The 15330-nt window shown below is 40.4% G+C and overlaps 1 protein-coding gene across 7 annotated transcripts in view; it reads right to left on the bottom strand.

The window, feature by feature from the left end:
• VRK2 (VRK serine/threonine kinase 2) overlaps window positions 1–15330 on the bottom strand; it is a 111730-nt gene that overhangs the window by 13409 nt on the left and 82991 nt on the right. For all 7 annotated transcript variants that reach the window (XR_011997935.1, XM_072742106.1, XM_072742105.1 and 4 more), the window contains exons 10-13: window positions 12557–12671; window positions 10685–10743; window positions 6746–6912; window positions 1454–1615 (exon numbers count right to left, since the gene is read on the bottom strand). Coding sequence is in view for 6 of the 7 variants with exons in the window: in XM_072742106.1 (XP_072598207.1) it covers window positions 1454–1615; window positions 6746–6912; window positions 10685–10743; window positions 12557–12671 (503 nt within the window). In the remaining variant the exon portion in view is untranslated. The remainder of the gene's footprint in view (window positions 1–1453; window positions 1616–6745; window positions 6913–10684; window positions 10744–12556; window positions 12672–15330) is intronic.

The raw sequence follows: 15330 nt of genomic DNA, 5'->3' as shown, positions 1-15330 counted from the left end.
TTGAGCCAAAGGCAGATGCTTAACCACTGAGCCACCAAGGTGTCCCACCAGGTGTCGTTAATACGAGAACGGATATATGAATTATGATGTAGTTCCACAATGGAGTACCACTCAACAAGAAAAAGAACAAATGGCTGATATGGGTGAATTAAAACAAAACAAAACAAAACAAAACAAAAAAAAAACCAATGCTGAGTGAAAGAAGCCAGACCCAAGAGTGCATACTGTGTGACTACATGGTTTTGACATTCTAGAAGAGGCCAAACGAGCCTAGAGATGAAAATCAGAATATCAGAACAGTGGTTGCCTGGGAGTAAAGGGACTGACTGAGAAAGGGAACAAAGAGCTTTCTGGAATGATAATATCTGCATGCATGTATCTCAGTGCCACCCCAATAAAAATAAATCAATGTCTTTGCTTAGAATCTTTGCTTAGAACCTGGGCATTAGTTTTTTTATCATCCCTCCCTATCTCCATATGTAAGTAATTCTGGTGGACAGTAAGGGTTGAAAACGAACATTCAAGATCTAAAAATTTTATCACCAAGCAGTATTTGTCTATAATTTTATAAGGTGGGAACTGTAACTGCAAAAGATTCTTATTAGTACTAAAAAAGCCTTCTGTGGATAAACGTATACACGTGCTCGTTGGATGAAGAAATGCCCAACTTCTACGCATCTGATTTTTGCCTTGGCTGCCAAAAAGTTCAAAGCCAAATTCAGTGTTCAGTTTGGTGATTAACATCCCAGCTGCCTGATACACCAATCTGGGGGGTGGGGGGAGATAGAAGATGAGGGGCCATTAAAATATCCTATCATATTTTAAACTACCTCAAATCATGTTGGGGAAAATGACAGGATATCAATCACATAAAATGTTGGTCATTTTGGAAAAATAATTTTTTTCACAAAAGATATAAATACATTGTATGCTTCTGCTTCTTGTCAAAAAAAAAGGGGGGGGGTTAGATCAGGAAAGACTTTTGCTATTGCCTGGATGAGTCCTCTGCTAAAGGTAAGTCACTACCCAACCAAATGATCGACTAACGTAAAAAATACATCATTTTAAAATACAACCATATTGACAGGGAAACTCTCCACTTCTATTTGATTAGAAGGGTGAGATTGGAGGAAGCCATGTAAGAGTACGGAATATGTGAAGAGTCCCTAATGGATCATAGATGGCATAAAAAATTTAAGTGCACTTCATTACATTCTTAAGGCTAAAGAAAGAAATCAGATCTGTACGCAAATGTGCTCACTGTCATTCTGTTTCTATGATGACTGGTGTCGGCTGCTTTGATTTCATCCACTGGATAGGATATTTTTCTGCCCTTCTCATTTAACCAAACCATACAACCTTGGCCCTCAGGAGAAAATAAAATGTCTTTATTCCCAAAGGGCATATTCTAATGTAACATGAAGGAAAAAAGAAACAACAAAAAGCCTCTCACCTGAGCTGTCTCACTGTTAAACAATCCAGTCAGCGGCTCCTCTTTTTGCACTTTTCTCCCCGTTAAGCAGGACTCAGCAGTTCTCTCACTATGGATGTTTTTTTCTATTAACCTATTTTGCATCTGATTGACTTGCTTTGTTGCAGCCTTTCGAGGAACAACCTGTTGATAGAGAGTAATAATGTATAAAGAAAACTTTTGACACTTGTAGAGAAAAATACATTCACGTCCAGATTCTTGAAAATTTTAAACTTGCCAAGCTTTGAAAAAAGGAAGAAATAAAGAGGAAAGCAACAAATGGATGTTATGGAAAGAATATAGGAGTTGGCAAGATCCAGACTCTTTCTCATCAATACTACAAGACCAATTAAAATTAGTGTCACTGTTGTACGCTCTTTAGAAATTATCTCTACAGATAACTTGCTTATTGAAAACGGCATTTTTACAGAAAACTGTCACATTCTAAAACTGCACATGAATTCATTATTAACCTTTGCTGGGAGTGGATCCAGTACATCTTTTTAGTTTAAATTCTTATTAATTAGAGTCTTAGTTTTCTATCACTGAAGTGAGCCTAATTAATGTGAACGTATAAAAGGAGCTTATGATGTTGCTTACTTTTTTAAACAGGTAATTTAACCTTTGAGCGGGTGAGTAACAGTTCATGTCACCTAGTACCTTGTACCAGTATCAGAGGTTAAGTTCTACAACAAGCCTGCTGTCTCTAAGGTTTCTTTTTCACACCACGGTGCTACCCGGGGGATGACTGACTCTTAATAACCTTGAAGTAGACACGGAAATAGAAGGGCAGATCCCACAATAGAGTTGGAAGATTGAAAGCCACAGTGAAGACCCTTATGTGAAGTATTTGCTCAGCAGCTTCATGTTTACAGCAGCTGAAAGTGCCATCACCTTTTTTCATGGGTTAAATAGGGGGCAGAAGATAGGAACAGCACAAGGGGAAATAATGGAGTAGCCTGTGCCAAAACGGAGAATGAATTACATAGGCTGGGCAAGCAGAGCCTTAATTTGTAGTCTCTCAATTTTTAGCTTCTATTGCCAAATGTGTTCACTCCTTCCCTTTAATATATGCTGGTGTTTTGTGGCTAGGTCTAAGCTGTCACAACACCATTCTTTATTCGCCCCTCCTCCTGGATCCCAGCTTCTCAAAGGATAGCAAAGCCATTGCTTTTCAGTAACCTGACAATTGGAATTGTTCCCTCATCACTCAGGCTTTCTTTATTTTCACCACTCGACTCTCCCAAACTACTGGGAAAATTCATGTGTAACCACCTTCTGAGTCACTCTCCCACTGACGTCGTCTTTGGTGACAAATGCTCATCATACCACTAGTGTGAAGCAAAGGCTTTCCCAAGGCCGTTGTACACCATTTCATCCTAATAAAAGACTGGCTTGCCAATCATTGTAAAACTGTGTTTTATGATATAAAGGATTAGTTGAGATATTGAGGTTTTTAATTCCTCCTGGATGCTAGGCACTTGAGGTATAACAGGTTTTGGCCTGGGAGCCTCTGATGTACAAACAAAATTTGATCTAATATATTCAGTCCTCTGAGAGGCTTGCTGGAAGAGCTGATACCTACTGGATCTGCTGTCAGTTGGCCGGATGGTTAGATTGTGCTGCCATAAGCACTTCTAGCTAATAAACAAAATGATATCCAGTTTATGAAAAAACTCCTATTTCTAGGGAAACTTTTAAACGGTAAGAGTGAAATGGGATGATTAAGTTTTACCTCTGTTCAATTGTGAACAGAGGTAAAACTTTCCTCAAAGACATAAAAGTAGTACAGGAAACACTGGGCATCTCACATAATCAAATAAAATGATATTGTCCAAATATGTGTCATTTTCAAGAAAGTGGCTATTCAAATAAGGTACCTTTAATTTTCCATTGGCACTTCACAGTGTTCTAAGAAATCAGGAATACGCTGGGCTCCCAAAATTCAGTAAGTCAAAAACGTGCTCAGAGCTGATAATTTATATTCTCCTTTTCTCACACAATATAAATATGAAGACAGGTTTAATAGAATTATTTTGAGAATTAAAGCTAGAAAGAATTTTATGAATTTTTAAGTTCAATACAAAGTTTACTATAACCAATAATGATATATTCACCCCTGGATTTGCTGTGGGAATCTCAGATTTAGAGTAAATGAAAGGACAAAGTTTTACTTGTCTGAAATGCAGGACAGCTGTTCTACAGCTACTCCTCTGCCTCGGTAGAGCATTTAGGAAGGATGGTGGCTCATTACGCCCACGTGCCTGTGCTATTCCAATACGGATGCAGGCATCCTAACAAACAGGGAGATAAAAGGATCCACTACTGTCTCCTGAAGAAACAGCTCATTCAAGGGTTGAATGGGCCCTTCCATAATCATGGTTTTCTAACTTGGCTTTAGCATTCTCATCCGGGGATTCGAGAGCTTTAGCTCACCTCAATAAGCATTTTTACTGAAATATGGTTTCCTTCAGTGAATTTTGGACATTAAATCCCAGTGGAAGGCATAAATAGACTGTGGTAGCCCTGATGATAGATTCTTCTAATTTGACAGTGTTACCTCAGGAGCCATCAGAGCTACTAAGGAGTGATTTCAGCCATACAGACCATCATTTTGATTGAGGCAAATGCCCCAAAAGATTTGCTTTTCAGGAAAAAAATATCAATGTCTCCCCTGTCTTGACAAAAATTCATTTCCAATTTAACTCCAGTAACAGCATTCGAGGACTTGTGCAAGGCAGCGGCTCAGTTTACAGGGAACAGTTTATGATGCCTACTAAAACCCAGTATTGGAAAAATACCTCATTTTTCTTTTGCAAAAAGATGCTGTAAGTTTGCCAAGATTCTTTTGGTGATATGCTATTTTCTAATACCTAACCAAACATATTTTTGTTAGGAATGCTAAATTTAAAACGCACAACCACTTACACTGAGGGAAATAACATTAAAAAAAAAATCCTAACTTTTCTTCGAATACTGACTGAATGATAGAAATATTTTATTTATCTAACTGTGTATGTTTTCTGGTCTACTGACTCCTTTTTAATTATCTTTGTCCAAAAAGTGCAAGTCCAGAATTCATTCAATATTCTGTTAAATAACTAGAGTAAACCATGTATGAAGTAACAGGAAATGTTTTTTTAGTTACTGAAAAGGGATTCTATGACTAAAAAGAGAAATCTGGAGCTATGTGATTGATATTCATTCTGGACCGAAAATGATTTTTGTTACGGAAGCAATCAGCTGCGCTATCCTGTATTTGTAACATTCAGAGGAACGGACTACAGGACAGTTTATATTCTCATATTTTGCTTTTTAAACATTTCCAAGCTTGGTTTTTGCAACATTACAAAATCTGTAAACTTTAAAAATAAAAATTGAGATACTCTGGGTTTAGCCACATGGTGAACCCATTTTTATATTATGACTATTAAATATATTTGCACACTTTAACTATTACAGAAATAAAGGCATTATTCAATAAAAACTCATCTGCTGTGGAAATATCTCCAAATCACCTTACTGTCTATGACCACTGGAGCTGGTCATATTATTAGAAATTAACTAAGGTCTTAAGAATGCACATTATTCTTAGTGTTTTCTTTTTACTCATAATCAAAGTGCTCTAATAAAAAGGGAAGAATAAAATATTTTTGACTGAGGCTCATTGGAACAAATGTTTTATGTTCTATTCTCTGCATATAAAAATGGTTTCACAACAAACATCCTTCTGAAAATTCTGGTGGATAATAATTAGAATTTTACATCAGAGGATATAACTATCAGTTTTTAAAATGGCTTCTTTTATATTTCAATTAAGTTTATGAAACTGAAAAACTACAAAAAAGGAAAAAAAATCTACTTAAATTAGCGTAGATTAAGTGGTGACCATTATTGCAAGGGAAATACTATGTTAAGGAAATGGCTCTTTGTTTTGTTGCAAAAGTGATAAAAACACAAAAGTCAATAAAACTGTTAAAATAAGTCTCAGTAATTACCAAGATCAAAATCCACTGGCTTTTTATTAAACATGAACTTTTGTTCTGCCTTCTGCAATACGTAAATAGTGCTGACAATTGGTTTGTGAGGCATTTGCTACAATAAAATGTAATTGTATCATGAGAGAAAGGTGACAATCAGGAGATCATGAAAAAATTACATATTCTCACTGGTAGTTAATTAGCCATGCAAAACCTCCTCAAACAGATATTCTCTTCTATTAGGAATGATTACTATGCAGGCCTACAGATGTCAATACCACAGTCATTCAAATACTTCTTTCCCTACTAATTGAAGGTTGTAAAGCTCTGGTGCCAAGGTTTTGCTTCCAAAGAGCTAATTTATGACTAGAAGGATATTTTATGTCTTCAGTTGCAGCAGCTACAAAATTCAGCAAATCAGAACCATCTGTGCACTGATACTTGACTCACCATTCATCTCGCAGCCTATCAGTCACATCAGTTTGCATCCTGCATTCTTGGCTCATGCACACTTGCGATGATCCAAAGTTCATAAGAAATATTAAAAACGAATGGCATCCTGACCCTACCTTATTGTACACGCATCAGGAAGAAGCGCCCCCCGCCCCCATCTTGTGTGTATGGACAGCATCAAGGAAGGCCTGGGCATCTGGCTGCCCGTCCAGTGAGGGCCCTCACAGCAGTCTCGAGTCTCCCCCGCCCTCTACGAAATGCTATGTGAGTCCTAATTCTTGTGTGTTGTTTCAAGTTCAGTTTTTTTAAGTTGACGTATGTGAGTCAGTTGGAAGATTACAGAGTAAAGGAGAGAAGGTGTAACTTAAAAAAATGTTTTCTGAAAGGTTATTTTTGTAGATTGAAATATCAGTACAAACAAGTCCTCTGGTTATAAATCTAAGAATATCATTGTGATTGCCACCAAATTGCGGCCAAACTGGTAAGCAAAAACAGAGGGCAGTAACTAAGGAAGTCTGAAGAGAAGCAGCAAATAAAAGTTCTCAGGAGTAAAGTCAGATTAGCCTTTAATCTGACCCCGGTCATAACTCTGTGACATCAATCACTGCCTATTTCTTTAATAGAACACTAAATAGGCCATGGATCCTACTATTTTTCTTTAAGAGACAACAGGTCAAAAGAACTTTCAACAAAATTTCTTGGAGTTGAGGAGAAATAGGAATTACATATAATAACCAAGAAACTGGGTTGTCAGATTCCTTTTGAGACCTCAAACAACTTCATTTGGTAGAAAAGCTTCACAGAAGGTAAATCATAGGAACCCAGGGACTAAATTACTTACTTTTTGATTGTTTGGAGTATGCACATTTACACTCTCTCCTCTGGTATAAAAGTCCAGTGGTCCTAAAGGTATCCCACCTGGGTTCAGAATTTTCTTGAGCATTTCATAGTCTGGCTTTTCATCATATGCTAAATTATGAGCACATGTCAAATATTGGGCTATTTCACCTGTGAAGTGTTAAATTTTTTTTACAAGTTATAATTGGCAAGAATTGTCAAGGCTCCAATATCATCAAAACCTCTCTATTCTCTTACACGTGCACACAACACACATCCTGAAGAAGCTAAGAACGAACCGTTTGATCAAAAGCATTTTTCAAATGAGATTGAAAAATGACTGAAATAGTCACCCCAGAGACTTGACAAGATGGGAGAAATTGGTAATTCTTTTTTTACATATCTTTGTTTGTACGTTTATTTTTTACTAATCTTATGAAAGGACACAAATTTTTAAAGTTATAGTTAATGATTTTGATTTATGGAGTGCAACTACTAAGAACTACATAAATAATATAATAGATCAGGTACCTTCATACTTTTTTTATGTTGAAGTTTTAAAAATTCAGTTAAAAACAAGTGTAGCTTATTATAAACCTCCTTACTTTGACAGAAAAAAAAAATCACTGCAAACTTTAATTCAGGCTTTGATTTTAAGATTGTAACAGTACATTTAGAAATGACCTTGAATTCTAGGTTTTTAGCCATGACTAATTTGGTCATTTGGCTCCCTCAAGTCCTCCATACCTGGCATTCACTTCATTGTCTTCCTGATTTAGAGCAGAAGGATGAGATGTTGCTACTTTTTTTTTTTTTCATTTTAATGTAATCTCTTCCATAGAACTATATAGTAATCCCCTCCAAAAATATGAACTAGAAACCTTTTAAATACAAATAGAATTAGTAACAAACATCACTCCTTAAACAGATGTGTTTAGCATTTTTGTTTCAGGTGGAGATTCAATCTAAAATCAAGACATAAGTAAATAATACCATATACTGCTTAAAATCCAGGATGTTTTCCTTTGTTTGGAGACGTGTTTAGATACTCCAAAAACTAGTTTTTACAAGCTTTTCCCCTTCAAAAACGTATTACTCATGCAGACATAAGTACCTCTTACTTTCTCACTAAGTTGCTATATCCCCGTGGCGGGGAAAATCTGGGAAGCTTTGTGGGTTGGCAGGAGTGACTTCCTAATGCTTCCCTTCCCCTCCAGGCCCACCTCCATTCAAGAGGGAACTGCAGACACTGGCTTTCACTCCCTAAAGGGGGAAGAAATTCCAGAAGGAACAGTCACCATCCCTTCCCCCTATGGAATGTCAAGGTGACCATTTTATACCCTATTATCCGCAGCTATGTTCTAGGAACATAAGGCTACTGCGGCTAAAATGAGAACTCTTGGCTCCAGGGTTTTTTATTTTTGGTTTCTTTTTTTTTTTCTTTTAGATACTGTGGCAATTATGCAACCTACTTTTTTCCTTCTCTAATGTTGTAAGATTTATCACATTCTGTTATCTAACATTCAATCAACCAGATCTCTATTAACTAGCAAATGGCATGGCTTCATCACATTTATAACTCCTGTTTCCTGATGCCCAGTGCGGGCATCCGATACCTGAAGGGATGATCAGAAAGAATAAAGATTAAGTTACATTCACTACCATCTTCATGTAAATATTCTGTTGTTCTTAGGCCCTTTCGGGATTGGTAAACCAAGTTTGGTATATATTATTACAGTTCTGTTAACCAAAATATCCCAAATGGAGAAGAGAGCTGAATGTGATGGGAAAATTTTCACAGGTCATGGTTTGAAGACAATGGAAGGTTCCTGGAACCTCACCAACTGCCAGCAGCTGTGCTGCAAAGTCTTCGTGGGTCTGGGGCGTGGAAAAATGAGGTATCCGGGAGGTTGGAAAGAGAGAAAAAGAAAAGCCACCTCTTATAAATTCATTATTATCAACCTGAAGCTTAGACTATTGTGATGTATTACTGCCCTAAATGCTAGCCTTCCAAGATCTGGATTTATTATTTTAAGTATACTTTTTAATTTACTAGCATATCTCTGGAGCTATAAAACAAAATGCTTTGAGTAGTATGAAATTATGATATTCTTGAATCATCTGCTTTTAAGCTAATGAAGTATTAAATATCATTACTATCATTTCAGGAGATAGAAACTTTTGCAACTATTATTATTATTACACTGAGCTGGACGTGCGTATTGGAAACTTGTTGGTGGTTTTATTTCATAAATTGCCTTAGTAACAAACCTTTTATAAATCGGATTAATTGTCATGCTTGTGGTATTCACTCCTAAGTACAGCCAACTAAGAGATCTTTGGTTAATATTAAAGTTTCAATGTTTCGTGCTTTAGAAATAGAAATCTGCACTTTATAAAATAATAGGATGGGCTCAAATACATGGTTTGTACTGAAAATGGAGAACCTGGCACTCTTGTCATTTCTTGTTATCACTCAGATCTCATCTCCAGTAGTAGGAGTATCACAGAATATACACAGGCCCACAAGCATTTATCTTGTGCAACCCAGGGCAGCAGGGCTTTCTTTTCTATTCCTGAACTGAACAGTCACCTTTTGTGCCCGAGGGGCAGAAAAGGTAAGGGAGATACGCAGAGAAAACTTTCTTTGACATCTCCTATCTCTTTCTCTTGCTGTCCTCTTGAGTAAAACATAAGCTGTATGACTTGGTCAAAATGCCAATAAGCCTATTAGCCAAAAAGGCAGACTGGCATTTTGACCAAGTTACTCAGTGCAGTTACAGAAACGGAGAGCTTTCATCCTTCAACCCATCCACCCTGAAGAATACTCCGGGTTTGTGCCCTCCGTCAGAAGAGGGACTCCAGAAAGTGGGAGGCAGGAGGCTCACACTGGGGCAGCCTTAGGACTTGGGGAATGGAGGTGGAAAAGCAGAACTGCTTTGTTCCTCTTTCGTTTCTCATGGAAATGAACATTTTGGTTTCTTGTCAAAGAGGGCCTATAAATAGAAGTTTAAGATAATTTAACTCTACATTTAAACTCTCAGATGGAAACTGATGCTATTTGACCTCATCTAGAGGGTCGGGGTACACATTCACTTTCGTAAGTCAACTAAAAGCCAACTTTGAGATTGCCCAATAGAGAGAGAACAAGATTCATTCTGCTTATCTGTCTCTGAGAAAAAGCGAGCCTGACAGCACAAGCCAGCTCTTTTCTATAAGACAATCGAACTCATTTATTAAATTGGTGAACAATGTGCCATGCATGCATATGCAAACGACAGGCACTTGGGTAATTGTGAATTGACTTACTATTTTTACTGATAATACCGTCAATTAAAGAATTGCAAGAAGATCCATACTAACGTGAAAGAGAAAAACCATTTAATGAAACATACCTTCAAATCCCAAGGTTATATGCCTTCACCAATCCAAAAGTATTTTTTTTTTTTTTTTTTGCTGGCTGTTTAGTCAGAGTGCAACCCAGGTCTAAACAACACTCAAGTGTTGAATGATTTGGTTTTTCAAATTATCGATTGAAAGTAGTCTTCCCCTAGATCGACTTTATCTCCTTTCAACTATGTACAGGTGGACAACATCAGAACGTCAACTCTGAAAGTACTAGATACAACTGACTACTAAACCTGTGTATGATTCTTCCCTTCCCGTAAAAAAAAAAAAAAAAAAAAAAAAAAAAAAAAATTTGCAGTCAGCAAAGCCTAGAACGTGGCCTCAATGTTTTCTTGCAGCCTTCTTGGGTTCTAATGTCAGAGAGGATCTAAACGTTCTCTCCTCTAGTAACCCGGTGCAGAGCACTTTCTCCTGCCCCGTGGGGATGGGAGCGGGTAGATTAAGCAGAAGCTGTAAAACAAGAGTGACAAATGTGCAAATGTGGTGACCTGTAAATCATACAGGAGAAGGTGGTGGAAGTTATCATTTGACTTACGGCAGCAGCTTCCGGAAGGAGCCCATTTAAGCACTGACTCAGGGAGCTCATCCAACAGACTAAAATAAAATAGAGTGATACACAATGAAATCTGTTTACCATCCTGTGATTCACTGTTTTGATTAGAAAACAAAACTCAAACTCTGTGTTGGCGGGTCACCCATATTATGCCTTTCAATATTTTTTTTTTTCACCCACCTGTAAGGGGCAAGAGGGTAAGTGGAGGTTGGTGAGATCCCTCAATTCTCAATGACCAATTTTCTACCAATCACCTAGAAACTAAATGTAGATTTACAGTGTAAATGCTTTAATTCATAGTCCGTACTTGTAGAAACGCAGAGGTAGGGACATTATCATGATTTTTTTCTCTTAGAAACAAGAAAAAATACGTGGGAAAATTGTATCAGGATTTTTCAGGAGATGTTTCCCTCTGGTGCTCACCCTCGGGGAGGGGCAAATTATTTCCCTATTTATGTGCACTGTTCTCCTTTGGGCAGTGCTTTATGCTATCCTGTGATGAAACAGGTTTACAGGAAATATCCACACAGCAAAACAAACAAGAAAAGGCATTATTCTAACCCTTTCCGGTGTTTTACTGAACAAGTACAATTCTTTGAAGTGGCTTCAGCCACCAATATATAAACATGCAACTAAGGTTATTGATATGAATGTTTGATGGGCAAACTCGGGCATAGGCAGAGTTGCAACAGTGAATGCACTGCTCTAAGGGCACCCTACGTCAGGAAAATAAAGGGCACGGGGCGGAGGCGGTCTCAGGGCTGTGCAGGCCAGCAGGCCCTGCAAGGAACTCAGCGCGGGCCCTCTGAGCGGGCTGGATGAATCGTGATCGTACGATACTTACCATCACAGTTTAAAAATGCCTATACAAAAAAAAAATAAAAAAATTAAAAAAATAAAAAATAAAAATGCCTATACGTTACCTTAATTATAAACTTCATCAGGTATTAGCTCTACTGGTTTATAGGTTCAGGTTAGTGCTCAAATCGAAAAGAAGACGCACCTAAGGGTCCCCAAAATGTAAACGGAGGTCATGCTACTGGCATCAGATTTCACTATTTTGCACGACACCGCATCCTGTTTGGACCCACGTAGGCGCGGTCTCTAGACCTCGACAATGAGAGCATCCATCTAGGTCAGCAGACTAAAGACTAGATCAGGTCATGAGCAAGTCTTCTCAAAAGAAGAAGTACGCAGCGTCTTTACAACTAAAGCGCGCATCTTTTAAATACAGCACATCATGCACACGAGGTGAACGGGGGGGAAGATGGTTAGCATGTGCCCGTTACCGTGCTGTGCCCGTGGCCCGTATATCGAAAAATGCCGGTTAATGCAGAGTCAATCACCGCGGTAAGTAACCGACTGGGAGAGTCTGACACTGACTTCCGGGGACGTGCTCGTTCGGGCAAGGGGCCGCAGGGAGGCCTCGCCCAACTGCCGGCGTCTGCCGGGGCGCGGGCGAGGGGAGCTCGCGGGGCGCTCACGGGCTGAGCCTGGGCCCCGCGGCCGCCCGCGCCGCGACTCACTACTGGGCGGCGGGGCCTGGCCGCTCTGCGCGTGCGCAGCTGCCTCCGTCGGGGCTCCGCGGGGAGGGATCCGCGGACGCGCTGCCCCGGCGTGACCTGGCCCTCGGGCGGGCACATTCCAGGTGGTAAAGTGGCCGCGGAATCCGAGGCGCCTTCCGGGCTGCAGGGCCGTGTCCGGCGTAGACACACTCCGGATCCGGACCGTGTACGAGCTCCGCTTGTTGCTTCCCTCAGGGACGGGACACACTCGGCGCACGCGCAGCGCTGGGAGGGGCAGAGGCGCGGCCCCCGCGACCCCCCGCGACCCCGGGGCCCCGAGGGCGCGCACCTGGTCTTGGCGGCCTGCACGGCGGCCGGGTCCCGCGCCTCCCAGGGCAGGCGGCCGGCGCAGCAGCGCAGCAGGCAGTAGGCCAGGGTCTCCAGGTCGCTCCGCCGGGACGGCGCTGCGGGAGGAAGCGTCGGGGACACGCGTGAGGGCGAGGGCGAGGCCGAACGGGCGCGAACGGGCCGACGGGCAGAGGCGTCGTGTTTGCGCAGCTGCTCGGAAGCCCCGGGCCGGGCCTGGCCGCCGCGGCCTCCGACGCCGTCCGGCCTCGGTCCGGCCTGTCACGGGAACCTGCGCTCACGGCCTCCGACAGGATCCAGACAGCCCGTAACCTGGCAGCGACACTTTCTCAAAGAGCCAAGCAGTAAAACAAAGAAATAAATGTCTGCGGCTAAATTGCTGCCATATGTGGCAGGAGGCCCCGGGCCGCGCCGGCCAGGCCGAGACCCTCGGGGCGCAGGGGACCGGCAGCCGCAGGCCCGGCCTGCTCCGCTCCCCAGCAGCTGCGGCAGCCGGAAGAGTAGGACAAAACTGCCATCTAGTGTGCAGGATCAAAAAACAGGCCCTGCTCAAGATTTCTCCTTCAAGGAGGGAAAACCTCAGCTGCTGAATCACGCGGTCCCCGAACCCCACAGACACGGAGAGAAGCCGCCTGGGCTCCGAGTCCCGTCCAACAGCCCGACAGGACGCCGGCCGGAGCCGGGGTGTGCGGAGGCGCCGGCCGGAGGCGTCCGGGCTGAGAACACGGGGGCTTTTCGTCAAAAACACAAAAAGCAAAAAAAAAAAAAACCATACAGGGGAGCATTTTTAGGCCACCGTAAATATGACTTCCATCACACTGCTCGGTGCTACAGACTAATTGTATCGTGATTTTTTGTGTTTTTTAAAGATGTGAAAAGTCAAGACAAACGAGATCCACTGTAAGCCAAAGTAGAACAGATATTACTGAAACAACGATGAAGACATTAAGACGAGATCCCACAAAATAAACTCATTTTTTTTGTTATAACCACTGCAAATTGTTCTAAAACAACAGGCTGGTATTTGCATTTCTGCCATCCTTGAATGTTCATCTGTGCGGGGCTGTAACATCTCCTGAGTGCACTGTGCGCTGTTGGGCCTGCTGTAAACAGGTGTCCTATTTTATCCTGGTTCATTAAATAAACTCTGAAAAGTCACTCGGTAAACTTAGTTTTTAATTTAAAAAGTCACCTATTAAGAACGCTGCTAGCACCTCATAAGGACGTTTGGTGACCATACACAAGTTATTATAAAAGCAGAGGACAAGGTGAGCCGTTACCCGCAGTCCATCCTAACTGCTATTAGAGGACTGGGTTATTAAAGGCCCTTCAATCCAGCAGAATGCTACAGTCCCATGGGCGCCGTTTGCTTTCTTCACAAGCTTCAACAATGTCCTAATGCAAGACTTGGCTCCCCTATTAAAATAAAAACACGATCTCTACCACGCTGTTTGGTACTGGTTTCTTCAGTCATAAATCTCCCACTAATAATGGAATGGTTCCATTTGTACAGAGGTGTTCACAAGTCCCTTTTCCATTATGGCAAGTCCTGATTACCACCACTTGAAAAAAAAAAAAAATTCACATCCTCTGATTTTCAAAAAAAAAAAAAGAAAAGAATCTGGCACCTGTTTGGACGACATAGGCTACACACAAGAGGCCCTCTGAGGAAAAATAATCAGAATTAAAGTGGAATAAACTTTCCCAGTCACTTCCCCCCTCCTCCAACAGAGGGATGACTCGACAGGAAGCTGTAAGTAAAAGTAAGGACAAGTCCTTTAGATTTCTGAAGCCAAACTTTCATAAACTGGTTTTCATTCGAAATAGCCCCTTGAGAGTTAACTTTACTTCACTATTATAGTTTGATCTTACCTAATTAAAATACATTATCGCATTTTCGATCTTTATTTTCTTTTATTGCACATATACATTGATAACTATAGCTACGTAAATGTTTTACCACGTTTCCACTAAAATACATGTAATGTTAGAAAAAAAAAATCCTATAGTCACTCTTTCCCACCATGAAAGAGACACCTTTCCCTGAAGTGCCTTCAGAGGAACAAATGCAAAATTCTGTGTTTTAATGAACTTTAATGAAGTTCAACCCCAAGACTCGACCCATGATTAAGTCTTCTTTCCAGCTACTGTACAGAGAAGAGTCATTCTAATACCTGTTAAATTCACTGAAAATAAATATTCTAGATGACAACATTAGCATCTATGTGAATGTGTAATTAACACAATGAATTGATCATATATATTTTTTTAATAAATTAATTTTTTATTGGTGTTCAATTTACCAACATACAGAATAACACCCGTCAAGTGTCCCCCTCAGTGCCCGTCACCCACTCACCCCCACCCCCCGCCCTCCTCCCCTTCCACCACCCCTAGTTCGTTTCCCAGAGTTAGGAGTCTTTATGTTCTGTCTCCCTTTCTGATATTTCCCACACATTTCTTCTCCCTTCCCTTATATTCCCTTTCACTATATATGATCATATATTTTTAACTGACTTTAAAATACATCTTTGAAATATAGATGATAGGACAAAAGGATAATTATAGAACTCAGGAATTAAATAGTTGGATAGGAATTATACTAGTCTATTATTTCCTGTGCATTTGAAAAAAAAATAAAATGCTGAAAGTAAAAAAAAAGAACTGATTATATTTGAAGAGAACTCTTAATATCTGACTATAAAAATCTTTTTAATTTGAAAGTTGAAATATGAAGTATTTTGTTTCTGTAGAATT

The sequence above is a fragment of the Vulpes vulpes genome, chromosome 16 (assembly GCF_048418805.1).
Source record: "Vulpes vulpes isolate BD-2025 chromosome 16, VulVul3, whole genome shotgun sequence".
In the NCBI taxonomy this organism is placed as follows: Eukaryota; Metazoa; Chordata; class Mammalia; order Carnivora; family Canidae; genus Vulpes; species Vulpes vulpes.
This window is presented reverse-complemented; position numbering and strand designations above follow the sequence as displayed.